The 22,457-nt window shown below is 51.9% G+C and overlaps 1 protein-coding gene across 1 annotated transcript in view; it reads right to left on the bottom strand.

Moving 5' to 3' along the window:
* Window positions 1-914: 914 nt before the first annotated feature.
* MTRR (5-methyltetrahydrofolate-homocysteine methyltransferase reductase) overlaps window positions 915-22,457 on the bottom strand; it is a 28,570-nt gene continuing 7,027 nt past the window's right edge. The window contains exons 5-15 of the mRNA XM_029941288.1: window positions 21,792-22,167; window positions 17,800-17,922; window positions 16,158-16,311; window positions 15,185-15,273; window positions 12,872-13,049; window positions 11,027-11,069; window positions 10,279-10,465; window positions 7,047-7,165; window positions 5,720-5,812; window positions 5,452-5,634; window positions 915-2,805 (exon numbers count right to left, since the gene is read on the bottom strand). Coding sequence (XP_029797148.1) covers window positions 2,661-2,805; window positions 5,452-5,634; window positions 5,720-5,812; window positions 7,047-7,165; window positions 10,279-10,465; window positions 11,027-11,069; window positions 12,872-13,049; window positions 15,185-15,273; window positions 16,158-16,311; window positions 17,800-17,922; window positions 21,792-22,167 — 1,690 coding nt within the window. The 3' untranslated portion in view covers window positions 915-2,660. The remainder of the gene's footprint in view (window positions 2,806-5,451; window positions 5,635-5,719; window positions 5,813-7,046; window positions 7,166-10,278; window positions 10,466-11,026; window positions 11,070-12,871; window positions 13,050-15,184; window positions 15,274-16,157; window positions 16,312-17,799; window positions 17,923-21,791; window positions 22,168-22,457) is intronic.

Consider the following 22,457-nt stretch of genomic DNA (forward strand, 5'->3'; position numbering starts at 1 on the left):
ATATATAGGTGTGCGGAGCGTGAGGACCCTTCTGGGGGAGTTAGCTTTCTAGGGAAAACGCACATCGCTGACAGCGACACGCTCCGTTTTCACTCATCAGCATCGTTACTGAAAGTGATGGGTCCGATAGTGGCTCATTAGAATAACAGGTTAGAAAGTCTCTTCTTGATAAAACCAGTGGTGCAGGAGAGATGATGGAATTTGGGTAGATTTACTCAGAGTCCTCGCCACCCGCAAGTCAGACTATCTGGCAAGGCCCCTGGGTGGTGCCTGAGACTTAGCCCAAAGACAGCACTGGGTCCGGCCACTGGGTTGGAGGGCAGCTCACGGTGTTGAGAGAACAAACTTCTACCCCCGGAACATCAAACCACCATGAAACGTTTCCCGTAAGACGCTGTGGACCATCCAGAGAGAGACCCGGGACTCCACTAAGCTCACGTAAAAGGCCTCGGGGGCTGCTGGGGGCTGGACTGCAGACACATTTGTCGTAAACGTGGTACAGGGTCTACCCGGACGCCTCCCAGTCACTGGGAGGCCGTGAGGCTCGTCTACCTGAGCTCTCGCGGCGTCTCACAGAAGTGGCCTGGATGCTGCACGTGGACAAGACGGGGGAGGGCAGGCTCCAGCGCCCACTGGGGCGGCGTATGTGTCACACGTCAGTTGTGGGGTCACATCATGGACAACACTGGCAGGTGCACACGAGTCCTTGCTGCATCTCATTACGGCTACCAGTAAAGAACATCGTACTTTGTCCTTTTTAATGTTCTCACCTTAAGTCCGTCTGGGCTGATACAGACAGCACGGGCATGTCAGTAGGTCCGTAATTCGTCTGTTTGATATGTTCTGCTTTTCAGATTTGTTTCCGTTAAAAAGTATATGAAATGAGACTAGAGAATAATAAGCAGGCATACAGCTTTATCAAATCTTAACATCATTTATTTTTCAAAATGACCAGGGACCTTGGACAAGTAGATGTTTTATAAATGCCAATCTCTTGAATAAAAAAGCCAATATACACCAGAGCCTAGGCAAATCAACCAGACCCGTTCACGTTTTTTCTGTACTGACAAGCTGTAAAAGCGCTGGTCACCGGGCGATGCCGCGGTCCTCGGGGCGCGTGACCGCACCCCACAGCAGGCGGCTCATCAACATGGACTTCTCACGGGTCTGGAGGCTGGACGTCCAAGGGCAGGGGGCCGGGGGGCCAGACCCTGGCGACAGCCCTCTTCTGGCTGCAGACTGCAGACCTCGTGTCCTCCCCAGGCAGGAGCCAGGGGACTCTGGGGCCACCCGGGTCAGGGCCCTGATCGCATCGCTGAGGGCCCCACCGTCTGGACCGCATGCCTCCCGGAGGCCCCACCTCCGACTATCACAGTGCAGGTCAGCGTTGGAACAGATGAATGGGGAGGGGGGGGGACACATATTCAGACGGCAGAATTTTAAAACACATACTAATTTAAGTAGGTATTTTAAGCCTAGGACACAACTTGAGTGGTAGCATGGGATTAAAATAACGTAGGAAAAGTAAAAAATATGCCAAAAGGATCAGAGACGAGGAGCTGGGGGGGGAGGGATGTGGGTTGTAGTTTTACTAAAGTACGTACTTGCTCGCATCTGTAAACTAAGCAAATTTCCCTAAATCCTGGAACTGTGATAGTAAGAATTGTGATAAGTCATATAAAATAGAATTTAAAAATATATGTCACATTTTAAAAATCATTAAAAAAAAAACCTAAGCATTATCTTAATATATTTTTTTTTATCAGAAATACAGTTTGGGTGATAAATAATCACTTGACAAGGTTGTAAAGATCTTCCTGAACTTCCAGGGAAGCTACACCCCGATAAATCCACTGTAAACTGGAAACCACCGTGAGCGAAAAGCCTCTGATCCGCCTCAGCCACGGGGCATGGCGGCTCAGCCTGGCCTGCCTCACACGGGCTCCGAACACGGACGCAAGCCCGAGGCTGCGTATGAGTGCTGACTGCCTCAGTTTACCGAGTGTGGCACTGCAAGAGACACAACGTCTGCGCGGGTGCAGAGGGCGGCAGCCCCGAGACTCCGCTGCCGTCCCACAAACCAGAGCATGTTACCGCCCGTCACCCTCCCTGGGGAAAGGACAGAACTCGAACTTCCAGGTGCGGTTTCCGCGGCAGGCGCGCTGCTCTCACGCCGCCACAAGTCAGGGGCTGTGTGTGCGAACAAGGGTCATACGCTGTACGTGGTCAGTTATGACTATGAATGCTCTTTACGGCAGAGTCCACGTAAGAGTGAATTACTTTTACCTTATTCACAGAACCTGGCAACAGAAGCTCACAAGCTTTAACTATTGCCCTGGTCAACTCCGGGGCCCGCGCCCTGCACTGCGAAGCCCCCTCGTGCACAGATGCCCTGTGAAGGGACAGACGGACCTGGGACGCAGCAGCCGCCCCGGGAGGGGCCAGTGGGGGGGGCCGAGGTGCGGTGTGCTGAGCGGGAGGGGCATCTACAGAAACCCAAACTGGAAGTTTGCTGTCATCGGAAGTGACCCACTCTCTCCCTACCTCCTCCAAGAAGGATTTTTTAATATAATTTAAAAAATTGAAAATCTCAGTTTCAGTACAATTGCTTTTTAGTACTTCCAGCTAAAAAAGCATCATTCTTTTCTTTCCTTTTGATTTTAGGACCAAATATCCTGAAGATACCGCTTTTCTTCTTTTAAAGTAGCCAATGTTTTCATTGCCTCTAGTTTTTCAACTCCAGCCTCTTTGCTTATTATTTCCACAAGCGTATCATTGACATCTTTGGCCATGTTCTTAGCGTCTCTAGGAAAAAAGAATAATAGTGCCAATGTTTAGGGAACCAGGATTTCCACCAAAGCCTCCATGGCTCACAAATCCAGTTCCACAGACTGCACCCCCGCCCGCCCGGGGCCTCCCTCCGTCTCTCTGGGAAGCGTCCTGGCAGGTGCCCCCGTCGGTCAGCCGTCGGGGCCTCCACCCGGGACCCGTGCCACCCGCTAAGCTGATGGCTCCCGCTGGAGACCCTCCAAGGCGCCCCTGCTCCAGGAGCGGCCAAGTCGTCAGGGTCTCAGGGCCCTGGGAATCTGGCCCTCATGGCCCCCCCTTCATTCCCCAGGCGCAGGGCGGAACCTGCATGCCCAGGTTTTACACCTACAAGCCTTCATGTAGACACGCACACACGCACAAACATTAACAGACACAGTTATTAGGGGCCTGGATCTACAGGCTTTGCCAGGGTTTAGCCTGTTCACTTACAGGACAGGGTGAGGTGACCCTCTCCCCCCTCCCCCCTGCCGGCCCCTCCACGCCCCCGCTGTACTGTGAGCACCTGCTCCTGCGGCTCTCCCACCAGGGGGTGAGCTGCTGGGGGCAGGGGGTGTGTCGCACTTATCACTCAGCCTCTGGGCCGTGTCTGGCAGGACTCTGGGGCGCCTGGGGGGCTCAGTTAGATATGCACCTGACTCCTGATTTGGGCTCAGGTCATGCAGTTTGTGGGATTGAGCCTCATGCTGGGTTCTGTGCTGACAGCATGGGGGCCACTTGTGATTCCCATTCTCTCTCTCTCTTTGTCTCTCTCTCCCTCCCTCACTCCCTCCCTGTCTGGCCTCCCCCACTCACTCACGCACATGCACACACTCTTACACTCTCTCAAAAACAAATTAAAAAAGCAAAGTGTCAGTCAGGACTCTGAATCCGTCAGGAACAGAAGGTGTCTGGCCCCTTACAGTAACATTTATTGAAAAAGGTGTCCCTGCGGGCCGCCTCGGCTTTTTCCTGCTTTCCCCTCGGCCACTGCCCTGCAGCCCCCACCCCACGGCCCTGCCTCGTGGCGCCAGTGGCTGCCGGCGGCCAAACCTACTGGTCCCCACCGTCTCCTTCCTTGACCATCAGCAGCACAATGCTCCCCTGCTTGGGACAGTGTCCCCTGGGCTTAGGGACAAGATCCCTCTGCTGAGGGGCTGGTCCGCGTTAGGGCACCGTTGGGTCCCATTCGGAGCCCCCAACATGGACCACCACCATGAACACTATCAACTCCACTGCGCAGGTGGAAAAGTGAGGCACCAGTAATCGGTGCAGAGCTATTCCTGGGCTAACACTGTAAGACCTTGGACACATAAGCTACCCCCACGTTCTCACTCACCAGTTATTCACAGATTTGTGCAACAGACTTTGCCTCTAGTAGCTGGAGATGCATCTAGACCTCCAGCCTATTCCTTGTCACTGACAGCTCTACCCTCTACAGAGCGAAGGTCAAATACTTCTCTAAAAGCTAAATGAAAATGTAAACCAACATAATGTCTATAATCTCTATCTTTCGCAACCAAAAGCTGAGAGTCAAAACTCCATTCATAGGTCAGAAAATCAACTTAGCAGTCAAAACCTATTTTTTTTAAAACAAACAATAAAACAGAATACACAGTATCACAACAGGTCATGAGAAGTAAATAGAAAAAGCTCTGTTTTATAAAACCTGTCTCCATTATGTTTATCTCTATTCCAGGTCACTGTACCAGTATATACAGTTAGGAAAAAAAAAAGAAAAAAAGAACCTGACTTGGTGATTTACAACATGTGTTAAATACCAGGGATGTGGGGCACCTGGGTGGCTCAGTCGGTTGAGCGTCCAACTTTGCTCAGGTCATGATCTCATGGTTCATGGGTTCGAGCCCTGCATCGGGCTCTGTGCTGACAGCTCAGAGCCTGGAGCCTGCTTCGGACTCTGTGTCTTCCTCTCTCTCTGCCCCTCCTCCACTCACACTTTGTCTCCCTCTCAAAAATAAACAAACATTAAATAAATAAATAAATAAATAAATACATACATAAATGCCAGAGATGTATTAGAATTAAAAACAGCTATTTCCTAGTTCAAAAGTCCTTTCTAATTAGCACAGTTTTTCTGAATTCCATTGACAGGTCGGTAAGCTTCTAAAATTTTTTTTTATGGCAAATTTAGGGGTTTCTATAACAGATCTTCCTTCAGAAAGTAGATAAAACTTAACATAAAGAAAATTCCTGGCTTAAGTCAACTCTGACATTATAAATTATGCCTCAAAGAAGGACCCTTAGCCTCACATCCGCAGAGTAAAACACCAGAGGTTTCCTTGGCTGGGTCAGCTGCATGCATCAATCACATCACTACTGGGTCCAACACAATCAGTCCTGAGCCTCCAAGTTCAATGATTAGCGTCCTAACACCAAATGTACCTTCTAGAGGCTCAAACGTGTATTCAATACGGCACACAGCATTCTGGAAAGGATCATTTCCAGCCTACTTCCCTGATAATGGCTATGAATCGTATGCTGAAGCCACATTAGAACCTGTATTCACATTCCTGTTCTCAGGAACCAAAGTGGTCACCCCTCCCGCCCACATTCACGGCGCCTGGCTCACGTCATAAATACCAGGCGCTGCCTCGGCCGCCTGGCCCGAGGGTGCCGGCCACTCACCCGCACACGTAAACGCGCCCGCTCTCCTGCAGAAGGGCCCGGGCCACCTGCTCGCCGTGGAGCCGCATGTTGTCCTGCACGTACCTCGCCGGGGCCGCCTCCTCGCCGAGAGCGGCATCTCTCGAGAAGGACACCTTCAGGTGCGTGAGGACCCCGCGCCTGCAGAGGTGTCTGAGCTCCTCCCTGAAACACGGGATTTGATGCGTTACCCGGAGTCTATGCTTCGGCGCGAGAAAGCCAGAAGCAGGGCCGCAGAACCCTACAGTACCGGAACAGATAATCCCTCTCCTTGTGGCGGCAGCCGAAAAACAGCCACGTGGCTCCGAAGTGTGTCTCTGGATGCTGTTCCTGGAGTTTCTCTCTGCATGAAAAAGAAGGTGGAAATGTTGGACATAAAGAACATGTAAAACCGGGGCACCTGGAGGGCTTGTTCGGTTAAGGATCCGACTTCGGCTCAGGTCACGATCCCACGGTTCGTGGCTCTGAGCTCCGCATCGGGCTCTGTGCTGACAGCTCGGAGCCTGGAGCTGCTTCCGATTCTGTGTCTCCCTCCCTCTCTGCTCCTCCCCCATTCACATTTTGTTTCTCTTTCTCAAAAATAAACATTAAAAAAAAAGAATATGTAAAACCAATCCGTTAGGTCAAGAAATACCCCCAAGAAACGGAGGCAGGGTTTGCGGTCCGGAGTGAGCGCGGTGCTGTGTTCGCAGGGCTGCCCAGTCCCTCCGGCAGCTGCCTCGCAGGCAGGCACCTGGGGGCGGCAGACGCCAGCGGCTCTTCAGGGCATCTGTGAGGAAATTCCAGATACCGCACTAAGTTCTACACTCAACATTAATAGCGACTTTGCGACTAAAACTAAGTCTCAATTAATGGAATGGAAATGTGGCCCCAGACTTTAAGCAGTACAATGATCTGCTGTGGACAGTTTCGAAACGACACACCAGTGAGACGTGCCGGCTGGCTGCCACTCCTCTCTGCTTCCTTACGGAAAAACCGAAAACAAAATGAAAACAACAAAAAGACTTTGTCCAGAGGATATTACATCACTATTGGGACACCAGCACACAAACAACTGCTCATTAGTTCACAGACAGGGAGAGAAGCACAATTTATTTTATATCAAATAGTTCTACTCCGATACGAAGGCACATCTATTAAGATCAATCTGCTGAAAATGAGACGTTTGGGTTTAATGCTGAACCTCTGGTGTAACGAGATTCCCATCAGTAGCACTTTGATCTAGTTAACAGTCTGCGCATCATCACCGCAGAAAGGGCTGCCTGAAATCGGTCCCCAGCTCCACACGCTATAAACTGGGTGCGGCAGGGAGAAAAAGGAGGAAAAGAAAGTACCATAGTAAAAAGGGAAGTTCTCCTACAAAACGAAACCTCCAGGAGGTACCACATTTACTTTTCCCATCGTGACAAATTAGGCTATGCTGTAACACATTTGATAATAATTTTTTAAAATAAAAATTTTACAACTCAAGTCCAATATCCAGAAAAACTTCTGCAGAAACAAAAAAAGGTGCTCTTTAGATTTCCACGCAGGATCACAAGGGATACCTTCTCTCACGAGTCAAAGAAAGCACACACCTGTGTTGCAGGAAACCGATGAAGGGCGCTACTCCGGTCCCCGGCCCCACCATTATGACGGGGACCGAAGGGTCACTCGGCAAGTGGAAAACATTGGTCGTTCGAGGAGAGATGTATATCTGCAATATTAAACCAACGCTCGTAAGTCTGAAAGAAAACCTAGACAAAGGTACGTAAACAGGATGATCTTCGCTAGAAAAGTTAAATAGCGACAGCAGATCTTACTGAAACTATGAACACTTCCGTCCTTAGAAGAAAACCAGTCTGCCTTGCAAATTTTTACTTTCTGTCGAAATCAAAGGAGCTTTAAAAATGACAGGTATATTTCTAAGGTAGAACACCAAATAGATACAATCACACTCTTGTCCTGGGTCCGTGGGTAAGATCTTTCTAGTAGGTAACTCATCCTACACATGTTACGGAGAAACACACGAAAACCTGAAGGCAGGATTCTCTGCGTTTGCACATAAAGGGGCGATGAAGAATAACATCAAGATGGAGTAAAAGTTTCCAGTGCAAATCAGGCAACAGAAGGAAACGTAGGGGGTTGCTCCAGAGATGCTAGAGAATCGTGCTGCGTTGGTTAATTTGGGGCCGATGTTAAGCATCCACAAAAGCGGAAGAATAAGCCGTATACGCAGATAAATACAATCTTTTTGCTAAAACTTCAAAAGACTGCTCTTCTAGACCGTGTGCCTGGGACACTTACAGGGAATCAATTTCTACCTCTACGTCAGTTCCAGTCTCACTCCGCGCTACGCAGAGGTTAGCTCCACACCCCCACGTGTAATCATACACATTTTCACCTTCAGTGGAAGGAAAACCGTACAAGGTTCGTCAACGGGATGAACACCATACTTCTTAAGCAAAGAACTGGCAGAGCTGCGAATGAACGCGTGCTCCCGTTCTGGACCGAGACCGTGCTCGACGCTGCGCTGGCCTCACTGGACTCCTTCCCGTGAGTCTCCCTGCCCGGCCTCACACCGCAGGGCGGCACGGCCGACAGAAAACTGAACAAACAAAACCCCTGCCTTCGAGGACTTACGTTCTCGGAAGAGGTGACAACGATCAAACCTTTAACTGAAAATGACTGGTAACCATAAGACCCATGAAGCAAAAAGAAACAGGATGCACCGGGTATGACAGGGACCGTGCGTGGACTTCGACTGGTCCGCTCTGGCTGCAGCAAACCTCACACGGCTCGCACCACCACCAAACTCTCCTTCCTGGCTCCCCTTAAAGGTTACGGGTTGGCTACAGCTCTCTGCACCCCAGACCTCCTGCGCGGCCTCCAAGCTCAAGGACTGTCCCTGCCCTGCGTCTCCCCGTCCTCCTGTCAGAGAGCTGCGCCAGCCGGGGGGGGGGTCCTGCGCCGATGGGGCACGTGCCCTGTCCACTCGCATCTTGTAGTGGCATCTGGTCACACACCAACGGCACGGGTGGTCCACGCCTCCCAAGGACAGGGGACATCTGTCCAATCCACTGCCAGAGCAGGGTGTGGGGTGGGTCATGTGATCCTTAAGAGTCTGCACTTCCTAATAATATGGGTGTGGTGCTAAGCACCATACAGTTTAAATCATGGCCTTTTCCCTGTACCTCTAATGCTCAACACTGAGGAACCTCTAATAAAGATCTATTGAAACGGAGAAAGAAGAAAGAAAAGGGGGGAAGGGAGGAAAAAAATGTGTAAAAGGCACCTGAGCTGAGTGCTTCTGATATGTTCGGGACGTATGTATTTAACTTTCTGAGGATCATCTCTTTTCAGAGGATCGTACAATGACAGTACTTTTATGTCAGTCTTGTAATATTTCAACACGGGAGGGCTGGGTGGTTCAGTCGGTTAAGTGTCCGACTTCGGCTCAGGTCACGATCTCACACCTCGTGAATCTGAGCCCAGTGTAGGGCTCTGTGCCCACAGCTCGGAGCCTGGAGCCTGCTTCCGATTCTGTGTCTCCCTCTCTCTCTGCCTCTCCCCCACTCAGGCTGTCTCTCTCTACAAAAATAAACATTAAAATTTTTTTTTAATTAAAGAAAAAGAAAAAGAAGAGTGTGTCAGGCTCTTAATACTCTGTTGTTGCGTGAAGCCAGGAGCACGGGGCACAGAGCAGATGGGGTCTCTCTCGGACACCCCCGTCCAGGCAGCGGCCCCGCAAAATACCACCGTCAAGGGCAATTTCAAGCAGCAGTTTCCCATGAGTCCTCTCAAGTATATGCCGAGTCTTATGACCCCCTTAGGGTGTGAATTTTTCCACTCCAGTTACATAGAACAACCACATCGGTCCTAAGATAATGCTACAAATGACGTGGACGTTCTTTTCAACGCCACAGAGAAAGACGACTTCGTGATAAAGCCTGATATGTTTTGTTTAATTTCAACCACCCTTGTGGGCGAGCAGGGACTTGAAAGTGTTCCTTATGCAGCTGTCTTAAGTTTCTGCCGATGCTCTATCAAAACATGACAGATGGGCATGAAGTCCAAGTGTAAACGTGTCCACAGCTCACAAAACCAAGCACGACTTTTCTCTATGGGTTTAAAAAGCACTTTCGCCTCCTTATGCTCCACACTAACAGCACTAAATCGGATTCTACACGTCTGTGACAAACAAGGTAGAAACAGGGCAAATCCAGTACCCAGGGGCGTCTGGGGGCTCAGTCAGTTGGGCATCCAACTTTGCTCAGGTCATGATCTCACAGTTTATGGGTTCGAGCCCCACGTCGGGCTCTGTGCTGACAGCTCAGAACCTGGAACCTGCTTCAGATTCTGTGTCTCCCTCTCTCTCTCCTCCTTGTGTGCACTTACGCTCTATCTCTCTCAAAACTAAACAAACTAAAAACCCCTAGCACCCCAAAACTAAAGGCTATAAAATGAATCACTGGACGTCAGCCGACAGCACGGTAAGGACCCCTCCGGGACTCAGGAGGTGCAGCTACACCAGCCTCCGTTACGTCCTGGCCTCTCCCTGCGCCCGTTAGCAGAAAAGGCTTTCTCTTCTAGGAATAGGACGAGGAAGGAGAAAAGACTATATTACATAAAATTAAGACTTTAAATATCTGAGGAAAGACATGGAGCAAAAGTAATGTTTTCCTGACTTTTGACAGAGATTCTGGAATTCGAGTATGGCAAAAACTTCCCCTTGAATAAACTGCACGGTAATGGACAAATCTTTGCCGGGGAGACGCCGTTCCCTCGAGCCAGGCACACAGCACGGTTGTAATGATGCCCACAGCACACCTCAGGGGCCGGGGCCGGGCAGCCTTCTGCAGGGGACACCTGCGCGGCTGGACGGAGAATGGGCGCGACCTGTGCGGCCAGCCAGCCCGTGCACACGCCCCTCCGCAGGACCTCCGTGGTGCTGGCAGACAGAACCTCCACGACGTTGAAGATGAAACGGAGCCTCCCCGGGTGACACAGACTCGAGCTGCAGAGACACACAGGTCAGGGTTAACCTCTGTGGCAGTAGCGGTGACATGGGCTAGACTCAGCCTTCCTTGCCGAACAGAGGGATGCTTCCTGACACGCTCTAAGCTACCTTCTGACTCCTCTGGGAAAGGAGATCTGTGGCCACTCAAAAGCTCCCCTTCTCCTGGCCCCCTTCTGTGGGATGTGGGAGTTCGAAGTTACCTGTGTGCTTCGAGGTGCCTCCAGACTTCCACCACCTGTCACCTCCCCGCTGGTGCTGTCAGCTCCCCCCGGTGGCCTCCGAAGACGGCCTGGCCCAGCACTACCAGCAGCAGGGAGGCTGGGGGCTCACGGCCTCACCTCGGGGGACGTGCTCCTGGAGCAGGGACTCAATGTGGTTGTGCTCCTGTGGGCCCAGAGTCCCAACGTGGGTCTCCTTCATTCCCTGCCACGCCTGCCACTGTCTGCCACAAATCGGGTTAAACTTCCACTGGGTGAACTCGGAACTACTGAGAATTTAGAAGTCGGAGACTGACAACATTTTGGGAGAATGATGCTATGTGCCAGCAAATACCAGTACCTTGCACACGAGTATGGTCGAGGCTGGAGCTTAGGGAGATGCTCTAGAAAAAGAAGGGAAAGAAGCAATTAATTCACTGCTACTGAAAAGAAATTATATGTAAGGATTTGTAAAAATTCACATGAGTTTGACGCCTATGTTTTATTTAGAATACCCAAAATAACATGTTTTCATTTGAATACTTTAGAGCACATATAAATTCACTGTGACTAAGCAAATTGTTACTGAGTATTTTTTCCAATTCCTCACATTAAAAGCCAGACAGACTGCATTTCTTTAACCGGAAATCAGTGTGTCTTTCTCAAGGCTGGTTTCTTAACCCAAAGGATAGGAAAGGTGCCTGTAAATGGGCTTCAGAATCAAGAAACTCATTAAATTTGCTATGTGTGCGCAGCTTTCTGCAGAGGTGCCCAGAGTTTTCATATTTGAAAAAGGATCATGACCTCCAATGGATTAAACATTTTAAGGATTCTGGGAAATACTTAGGCTTGAAATACTTTTCCTTCTTGTATTCATAGAGTAAGAAGAAAATGAGAATGCGGTGGTAAAACCTTCAAGTTCTCCAGAGCACGGTGGTTTCCAAATACGATTGGTGCTCTTTCCAAAGCAGGTCAAAGGGTCAAGGGCGCCTGGAGGGCTCAGTCAGTTAAGCATCCGACTCCAGATTTTGGCTCAACTCATGGCTGACGGTTTGTGAGCCTGAGCCCCGAGTCCGGTTCGGCCCCAGGTGTGGAGTCTGCTTAGGATTCTCTCTCTCGCTCTCTCTCAATCCCTCCCTCTCTCTCTCTCTCTCCCTATGCCCTTCCCCTGCTCGCTACTCATGCATGCACATTCTCTTTCTCAAAATAAATGAACTTAAAAGAAGAAGGGGCAGAAGCAGGCTCTGACGTATTGAGGAGCGCACCCCTAACTGTACAGGACAACAGGGGGCCTTGTGGCCTAACAGCGAGCAGCAGGAGACGCGTTTTCCTGGAGCCAAAGATGAACGCAAGCCTGAAGGTTCACTCCCTCTCACTGCAGGAGAACAGAGGAGAGGAAGAGTCACGAGCTCAGGAACGTGCTGCGTGTCTAGGGCTCCGTCACGCCCCTCCGCCACCATCCCTGGTCCCCACAGAGGCTGCAGACAGTCCCTCCCTGACACCCCGAAACACAGTTCCTCGGGGAAGCTCTTCTCCCTTCTGCTGGCACGAACAGTCTGGACAGAAAGGAGACTGACCCTACAGAGAACATCTTGTGGCTGGAGGCTCCCTGCGAGAGGTGGCGTGTGCTGAACGACACGGGGCCCTGCTCCCCTGGGAGCGCCCGCAAGTGTGCCCCGACGCTGGCATCTCTGTGTTCTGCACAGGGAGCACCCACCTCCTTACCCTCTGTCAAGGAAATCTAATGTTCGTCGGCTTTCAGAAAACCTTTTTCTCCTGGGAAACTCCTTTTAAGGTAAAATTTGACCACAACAAAAACTTAAAAAATCATTGAATAGAAAAGACACTGAACGTCAACCCAAAGAAGGAGCATGCAGACTGGCTGCAAGAGGGCACAGAGGATCCTGAGGACGGTGGGAGCACCCACTAAGGAAATAAACGTCGTGGAGCGGGTTCTTCCAGCTTCTAGGCTCACGGCCCCTAAACAGAGGCTCTTCCAGGAGACATGTTCCCACCCCTGGGGGCAGGAAGCACTCACCCAGCAGGGGCAGGGGGGGCAGGGAGCACTCACCCAGCAGGAGCAGGGGGGGCAGGGAGCACTTACCCAGTGGGGGGGGCAGGGAGCACTCACCCAGCAGGGGGTGTGAGGGCAGGGAGCACTCACCCAGCGGGTGCGGAGGTGGGAGGGCGGCCCGGGAGCACTCACCAAGCAGCAGCGCCAGCGGCGGCCGGCAGGACGGGAAGGCCTGGAGGACGTCCAGCAGCGTCGCGCGGGCGTCGCGCACGAAGCGGCCATAGTCGGCAGCGCCCTGCCGGCTGCACAGCTCAAGCAGCCTGCGCTGGTCGGGCCCGGCTGCGTGCTCCGCCAGGGCTCTGAGCAGCGCCTGCGGCCAGAGAGGAGGAGGCGGGTGAAAGCACTGCGTGGGGCTGGACGGAGGTCGCCAGGTCCCCAGGGCCCTGGGGCCGCGCCCAGTCACCTGGGAGAAAGCCCCAGGGCGCCTCGCGGTGCCATCAGGACAGAGAACAGGCACCCATGTGCTTTCAGGCCGGCCTGCTCAAGTCCCCTTCCGCGTTCTACTTCCGGTCCCCTTTCCTGCTTCTGAAACCAGTCCTGTCAGTCCCGGTGCGACCTCGAATTTCACATCCGGTGTGTCTGAGCAGCAGCGACTAGGCGTCTCCTAACTCCTCGTTTTAACTTGAGACAAAACACCCGTTCTCGTCTCAACCGCTGACTACAAGCTGGACTTCTCTCCTGTGACAACCATTAAGTCCTTTACCCAAGAGGCACTGGGCACGGCCCCTCCTCTGCCCAAAGGGCTCCCGGCTCCGAGAGCACAGGCGGCTAACCACCCGGCCAGGGGCTCAGGCACCCGGGGCATCCCAGGGCGCAGGCCTGAGCAAAAGCACGCTCCCCGGGGCCACGCGGCATCCAGGACCCATGCCCGGAAACACGTACGCGGGACGCAGGCGGAGGAGACCGGCGGGCCAGAGCGTCGAGAAGCCTCCTGCACACGGACTCCCTGAGCCACCTCAGGCTCACTGCAGAAAGATGCACGGAGAAAGGAGAGCAAGGACATCCCGAATCCCAAGCCTCAACGACAGAGCCAAGTCCGAACTCTCGGACGGAAGACCAAACTTGCTAGTAACGACTTCCTGTTTCCACACACTCTGAGCATGACCTACACAGATGGCTCTGACATGACATACACTGGCTCTCACCACTCAAGGGTTCTGTAGGGACAGAGCAAGTACGGGAGTCAGCTGGATCCAGTGCTTCGTGGGATGCTACCAGGCACGCCTGCATGTCGTCCCAAGGCTCAAGCACCTCGTGTCCTGGACCCCCAACAGGGAGGACCGCCCCCTCCTCCCGTGAGGGCTCACGCGTGTGCGCGAAGATCCTGAGACTACCAAATTGCAGGCCTTCTTCGCGGTGCAGGGCCCAGGGCCACAGGCAGACCGAGCACTTGGGAAACCATGTGGGGGTGAACGAGCACCCCGGGGCTCTGCACGGGGCTGGGGTGTGCGACCGCCTGAGCTCTACTTAGGTGAAGAAGGCGGGCGACACCACGGACGAGAGGACCTTGTTTCTTAGCGACACAAAATCCAAGTGTGGACTCCGAGGGTTTGATTCTAAAGGACCTCTGCTTCCTGAGTTACTTATTTTTGTGGCCAGAATTTTTGCAACGAGTGCGTTACTTTTATAGTAAGGAAAAATAAGTTCACATAAATACGCTTTAGGGAATGGTAGAGCTGAACTAAGGTTTAATCAAGAAGTTCGCATCGCGGTGAGTTCGAAATGTACTCAAATCGCATCCAGGGCTGAGCCTCTCTCTAAAGGGTTTGCTTCCCCAAAGCGTGCAGGCAACAAAGGACGAACAGGACAGAGAGGAGAAAGGGCCCTGTGGAGGGTGGCCTGCAGGCGGGCAGCCATGCTCCCCAGGAAGCACAGCGGGCAAACGCCCCATTTGGGCCCGTTTAGGGACGCGGTTAGAAGTCAGGTGCGAGCATCTTCAAGAAAGCAGCTGCCGGCATCCTGCTGACATCCAGTGGACCGATCTCTCTGCAGCTCATCTACACAGGAGTCACCGACCTGAATCCTTCCGTTCATGGAGCAGTAGGTGACTATGCGCTTTTAGCCGGAAGAAACCCTAACATTAAACAGGCGACGAGGAGGGGGGAGAAGCGGGCACCCTCATAAGCTTACTGTCGTCAATTAGGAAAAGGGCCCGTGTGCACATGGACAACACATCTGGGGTCACCTTAATCACTGATTAACCAGTCCCGTCAAGTAAACGGCCGGTAAGAATAAGAAAAAGCTCTCTCTTAAAAATCGCATTTCAATAGAAGACACAACATTTCAATAGAAGCACCACCAACTGCAAAGATGCCACACAGGCCTGGAAACTCTTGAAAACATGCCCCAAAGGCTGTGTCTTCGAAGACTTCAAAGGGCAGACACCAGATCCAATGATTCTTACACAGAACTAAGTACATTCTGAAGTCCCCCGAGGGGAAGTACCTTCTTCGGAACTGCTCGTATTTCAAGACACCAGGTGAGAAGGAACCGGAGAGAGCGGCCCTCGGGGACGTGCTGGGGTAAGGCGGCTCCTTTTCAGGCAGGCAGGAAGGAGGTCATGACATGAAAAATACAGAAGAAAATGTTTTTGCATTCTTAATCACAATTAACTGTATTCTTTACATTACCGCACTAGCCAGGTACAGTGTGATGTGTGGCAATGTTTATCCAGTCCAAAGAATCTCCCAAAATATAGGAAAAGAAAAATCCACTTTACAGAAATAAATAAGAAATTATAAATTCAATAGATTATTAGCCACACCTACAAATCTAGGTATACGAAACAAGAGGGAAATTATGCAAAGCTAAGAACCAGCCCTCCCAAAACAAAAAAACCAAAATACAGTTCTTGTCCATTAACAATGCATATTATTCTCAAAAAGAATTTTAGAACTCCTAGAATTCCACTTCAAGATTCTAGGCAAATATCTAAGAAAACAAATAATGCCCTTTAATTATGAAAAACTTTTTATATACTGGATAAGCGATAAACATGCTCTGAGAAATACACATTATAAGGAAACCTTAAAAGGTCCGTATAATACAGGCTTACTGTAGGATGACTCTCCCAGACTTCCACAATAAAATAATACCAACCGCAAAAAGCCAACAAACAGATGAGTCCAGCTAACCTACCGGCCTCTCCAAGACTCGGTCACATTCGTGTGTCCTGTCCAGCAGTGTCTGAGGAAGCCAAAAATGCATGACCGCCCCATCCCGTGTCACATAGTGTCACAGGTGTAAAAGTTAACACATTGGCAGGCCAGTGCGCCTGTATCCCGCCCGCTGACAGGGGCGCCAGGCCTCAGGCTGCCTGTGCGGCTACACACAGGGTTCGGGAAGGAGGGCCATGTACTGGTCACCTCCAATTCGTTGGTCCAACGACACCTTAAGAAATAAGAGCTCGGGGCTGTACCTTTCTTCTTGGTGTCTGCCTTAATCCCCAAGACAACACAGTGCTCCCTTCTGTCTGTGAGCTGCAGTCTCTGCAGTAGGTTTTGAACCTCAGTATCACTGTTGGGACAGATCACATTGAAGGCATCTCCAGGCTGATAGGAAAAATCTGTTTTCTAGGGAAGACCCAACATGGAAGAAAAATAAAAAGCACCTATAGGTTAGAGTTTGAGCTGCAGGCTAACAAAGATGTGTTTTTTATTTTGTCATCATTTCAAACTATGAACTAGAAATCAAATGATTCTAACTTCAAAAAATAAGCCCAACCGAACAAACCTACTTTTATTAGGTTTTTGGTTTGCTTTTTAATTTAAAGTCATCTGTACACCCAGTGTGGGGCTGGAACTCACAACTCCGAGATCAAGAGTCAGATGCCCCACAGACTGAGCCAGCCAGGGGCCCCAAGAGTTACGTTAAAGAAAAGACTTCCAGTTATCCAATGTCTTGTTTCCACCATTTGAGTACTTTTTACAATGTTAAAACCTGAAAATGTTTCAATAATAAATGTATGAATCCTTCTCATGGAAACATAGGCACATTACGAGTGAGACACTTGTTAAGGCTGACTGCATCGGTCCTCAGTGTCCTTGCTTTCATTTCTTCTTTTGGGAAGGACAGGGGCAAGAGAGACACTTCCCTCTTCCTCACCGAGCAGAGAAGGTCACGGCACCTGCTTGCTGCCATGAACGAACTCGGGCTGGACGGACCACCTTCCCCTCCACGGCTGTTTCCGGAGGGACACAGAAGGAGAGCAGGACCCGCAGAGCCTCTGACCACACATGCTCACGTCCCCAGCCAGTGAGGGACACGGCGTGAACCCATCTACTGGCCAACCCTTTCCATTTTATGACGAGTGTCAACCAGAATAGAGAAAGAAAACGTTTTTCTCTACACAGAATACTGAATAATACTTCCAAAGGATTGGGGCACGACTCACTGGTATGCGAGCACAACTATCTAGTTTTGATGCCCGTCATCTCTATCAAAGGTTCAACAAAACCTACAGATGGCCCTGGCACCCTTTTCTGAAGGCACAACCCCCCTCCCAGGACCGCCATCGAAATGCACAGCTGAGTGGCTCTGGGGCCTCCAGCACTGAGGTCACCGGGGCCAGTGGCCGGGGCCGCGGGCCGGGCAGCGCCTCGTGGAGGGGGCTGGGAGAGGCAGCTGTGCCTTGAAACTACGAGAAGGTTTACGATCATCTTTCTCGAGGGGCCCAGGACTTTGCCCGGATTCTCAAGGTGCAAGACCTGATGACTGGAGCAGTCGATGCCCGGCTGGTCAGAGCTCTGCTTCTGGCCACTGACCCCCCGTCAGGCGCCTCGCGGCCTTTCTCAAGGCTCTTCTCGAACGGGAAATGCCGCTCTGACCCCGTTACGCCTCCATGGCTTCCTGAGTGAGGCGGTGACCCGATTCTCTCAAATCGAGCCACCTCTCAGGTCCCTCCTCATTTCAGCCCCCTTCCTGCACCCCGCGGGAAGAAAATGAGGTGAAAACACAAGGGGTCAAGATGTGTGGTCAGAGACTCGCCTCCTTCCCGAGCGTGGGGACCACGGCAGTCTCTCGACAGCACCCAGTGCTCCGAGACACGGTCTGTAACTTACTGAGATGTCCAGCTCCACCAGAAGAGTGGTTTTGACAGCATCATTCGTAGTCAGCTGGACTGCCTTTGAAATTGGAACTTGAAAAACGGGATCCGCGGAAGTCACAGATGCTTGGCTCTCCTCCTCGAGAGACAAATGTGATCGTTATAAATGCAATCTCCGATTTTACTTGCTGTTGCTTCGCTCAGTGACTAGGTAAGATCTATAGGATCTTAGAAAACGTCCTAGCTGTTTAAGAATTCGTGTCTAAGGCAAATGGCTACAGACATATGCCTTTCAATACTTCAGAAGAGACGGCTCATTCGGAGCTTAAACTCCTTGCCTATTAGGTAAAGCTCTGGGGTATATACTGAAAATATCAGATACCAGCATTTTCGTGTAAAGGTCTGAGAGTCTTCCAAAGAAGCTATGCAGAAGGAGACAGTGCGCTTGCACTATTTGCAGAAGGAGGGTGTGAAGGAAGCGACAGGTGTTCAAGGTTGGAAGAGGCCTGCAGGGATGCTCACGAGAACCTCAGCCTGCTGGGCAGGAGGGACGGGGATGTTCCACACCTACGCTCGTGAACGCAGGAGCCCAGGAAACCGAATGCTCTTTTTCATTTATCTAACCGTAGGCAGCCACGCACGGCTAGTGGACCCTGTCGTAGCTAGCCGGGGTCTTGGGAAACCGCAAAGAAATCCAATCCGTGGTACTATTTCCACTCCTTTCCTACCCAGACGCTCCTAAGCTCTTTTGAACATAGAAATGTACAAGATGCCTAGTCAGTTAACACTGGATAAATGGCTATGTGGGAACTCTGGGAAAGGGGTCAGAGCTCAGAGCCGGACAGTTGTGACCTAGGGCCACTGGGGAAGTCCCCACCCGAGCGAGACAGCCTTCAGCAGGGCTGCTGGGAGCAGTGTCAGCAGCCGACCCACAGCTGGCTCGTGGCCACCTCAGAGTGACCTCAGCATCCCGGGCCATGCCTCCTGCCAGCGGCAGCCCGTACGCAGGTGCCCAGCCCCTGTGCGCCAACTGGGAGGGGCCATCCCAGCTCTGGAGAGCCCCGAGACCGGCTGGGGCCTTTGCTGGAATGCCTCACAGCCCCCTTCTCACAGCGCCCATGCCGCTTCTGTTCCCCTCTCCTCAGGGGGAGAGCTCCAGGGGACACCCTATGAAACAATCACATAGTTTGAGTCTCAGGAGCCCAGTCTGTGGCAGCCGGTGCTGGAGTGGCCTCGAGACACTGAAACGGGGTTTGGAGCTGGATCGCCCACCTGGCTGACAACATGCACACGAAACCGGCGACAGATGGGACACAGAGCAAAGGCAGCAGTGCAGGAGCTGAGGGGAGGGCTCACCGTGAAAAGCAGTGCACCGGACAGCACACCGAGGCTGGTGCTGCGGATCTCTGGGCAAAGAGCACTGATAAGGCCTGTGGAGTCATGGGCTTTCTAAGCTCCACTGACACATCTGGAAACAATGCAAAAAGCTGAGAAAACAAACACTGACCGTGAAAGTCCAAGAACCTCCTCGCCAGCACACAAAGCAGCAGCTTGTCTCCCGCATCAGGACAGAAGGTGGGCCCCGACAGGGAGCGAGGGGCCTCCTGGCAGCTGAGAGAGACTGAGGCTTGAAAATCGGGGACCCCCTAGGTTCCCTTGGGCCTGCTGAGCCTGCAGAACGGGCAGCTTCTCACTATGAAGGGCAAGGACTCCCCAGTGGCTGAAGGCCTCTGCCCTGCAAGACAGGCCTGTGCCCCCACTCTGCATCCCATGTCCTCCCCTGGCTGCGGGCCAGTGAGGGCTAAGTCACAGCACCTGGCCAGTGAAGGCTAAGTCACAGCATCAGGCCAGTGAGGACTAAGTCACAGCATCAGGCCAGCCAGCCCAGTGAGGGCTGAGTCCCAGCACTTGGCCAGTGAGGGCTAAGTCACAGCACCAAGCTAGTGAGGGCTGAGTCCCAGCACTAGGCACAGACACATGGGGCCAGCCACGGCACGCACGGGCCCACCTGCTGAAGAAAGTGCAGGACGCAGCAACAGGCATCCAGCAAAGGATGAACAGGCCGCAATGCTGAGTCCTGGGCCAAGGAGGGTAGAACATAAACTTGGACAGAGGAGTCTTGCTAACCAGGAGCACCATCCCAGGACACTGGCTCTGACACCCTGGTGACTGCCTCCAGGCCCAGGCATCTGCCGACCGCACGACCACGAGGGCAAGGGGAAAGCAACGGTCCACAGGGAACGAGGCAGGACTGCCGAGATGCCGGTGGCCAGCCCCGGAAGCCAGCACTCCCCTCCCCTCCCCAGTTCCCTAACGTGACGACCCCCAGAGGGTGCCCTAAATAAATCTCTGTCCCACCCCTTCTCTAAGCGGATCCTTCAAGCAAAGGCACACAAATATTCCTTAACTGGTCGAGATTGTAAGAATCTTTCAACCACACTCCAGCATGTGACGCCTGTGTAACGACTCCGCCTATAACAGAAAGCTCCTTAGCCCGTCCTCCTGCAGCACCCGGTCACCCTGTCCACATGCCTCTGCCACACGCATGGGTCCCCGCACGTGCAATGCAGGCTCCGTACCCGCTGCGCCAGATTCACTCGGGGCACCCGTGTCTGTTCCCAGGCCTAGCAAGCGTGCACCTACTGGAATCAGCTCATTCAACACTTCACACAAAAATCAGGTGGAAATGGAAGAATACCCAATAGCTGTTGATATGCACACAGACTTGTTGGTCAGAATGCTTTAGGAAGACACTGTAAAGGCTGAAAAACTACTATCACATCAATAAAATCAAGAAATCAAGGGGTGCTGGGGAGGCTGTAGGTTCAGTGTCCAACCAGGATTTCGGCTCAGGTCATGATCTCAGGGTCATGGGATCGAGCCCCAAGGCCTGCGTCTGGCTCTGCACCGGGGGTGGGGCCGACCTGAGATTTTTTTCTCCCCTTCTCCCTTGGCCTCCCATGTGTGCTCTCTCTCTCCAACCCCTGCCAAAAATATTTAAAGAAATAAAAACATCAAGAAACAAGAAATCAGGATGGCTGCACTGAGGGTGAGGTTTATGTGAAAACCACATATAAAACTCCACGATCAGATCAGCCACTCTAAGGAAAGCTCTGCACCAAAGACTGGCTTTTCCTGGGAAGGTACAGCAGGCACAAGAGGAGTGAGGAGAAGTCAGATATTATCCAGCTTAACGTCCAAACTTTACAGACTTTTTTTTAGGTTTACTTATTTATACCGACAGACAGAGCAAGAGAGCATACGTGCATAGGCAGGGGAAGGGCAGAGAGACAGCAGGATAGAGAATCCCAAGTAGGCTCCAAGCCCAACACGGGGCTCAATCTCGAGAACCATGAGATCAGGACCTGAGCAGAAACCAAGAGTCGGAAGCTCTACTGACTGAGCCACCCAGGTGCCCCTAAATTGACAGACCACTTTAGAGGCACTTCTCTACCGAAAGAAGAAAACACACTTGACAAAAGAAAAGGACTTAATGTTGGCAAAAACAAGTTTCTAAGATGTCACCCAGAAAAACAGTCCCCGAAGCGGAGCCTCTCCAGGCACAGAAAGGCCATGCTGGAGAAGAGACTGCTGTGAATACGAGCTTTCAGTTTTGCTGCTACAGTAATTTCCTGAGGGCCCAGAACAAAGAATTCTCCAAAATAACAGAGAAACTGAGCCCTTAACTATTTGCTGCTTCAACGACAGAGGGACGTAGTAACACAAGTGCGTCTGCAACACGCCGGCAAGGCCAACACTCTGGGTAAGAAGCCGGGCTTCGCAGGCTGGTACCGCGCAGCCCTGCCTCCCCCTCGCAGAAGCAGCCCCAGGCCACGGGGGAAGGGGCGGGCAGGCCTGTGCTCCAGCAGGGCTCCATTTCCCGGGTAGGCGGCGGCCCACCGTGGCCGGCAGGCCTGGGTCAGGTGACTTCGGCTGTCACGTAGCAGCAGCAGAGCAAACCCCGCTGAGCTACCATTCTAGGGCTTGAAGAGCAGTAAAGCCGCTTACCCGGCCCAGAGGCTCCTGCAGATGCACCTGCAAATATTCTGGCGGGAGGGCAGGGACGCTCAGAGACGCCTGCGACAGCGGGGGCACCGAGTGGGTGAGTGAGGGCTCGGACTCGGCGCTCAGAGCACTCGCCTGACCTCTGTTCACCGCATTCTGTTCCTGAACCTCGGAATCCTCTCTGCCTGGATTGGCCAATCTCAGAAGTTCAACTTGAGATTCAATGTGTCCTAATTCCGGTCTCACAGGATCCGTCCTCTGGGAGGCATTCGAGGTGATCTGGAACGTTCCATTCATCTCTTTTCCTCTACTGGACGTAAAGTGCTTCGAGAGGGCAGCCCAGAGTCCATCAATCCACGGCTCAACCACAAGTTCTAAACTGGATTGTGGTACAAAAAAGGAAAAAATACACAAATGCCTAAGTTCTCCACTTAAATATGTAACACTGGGAAAGAGGCAGTCTGTTGGCTGAGTGCGATGCAGCAAAAACACCAGACGTAACAACGGTTCTGAGTGCAAAATATACACGACTGAGTTAAAAACAACACGATTTTGTGTTCATTAGCACTTCAGCCATAAACAAAGCAAGCATACAAAAGGTCAGAACAGAAATGAAGCCATTTCAGTAATAAATAAGAGCAATGGAATTGCTCTTAACTTTCTAAAATA

This window comes from Suricata suricatta, chromosome 6 (genome assembly GCF_006229205.1).
Source record: "Suricata suricatta isolate VVHF042 chromosome 6, meerkat_22Aug2017_6uvM2_HiC, whole genome shotgun sequence".
Classification (NCBI taxonomy): domain Eukaryota; kingdom Metazoa; phylum Chordata; class Mammalia; order Carnivora; family Herpestidae; genus Suricata; species Suricata suricatta.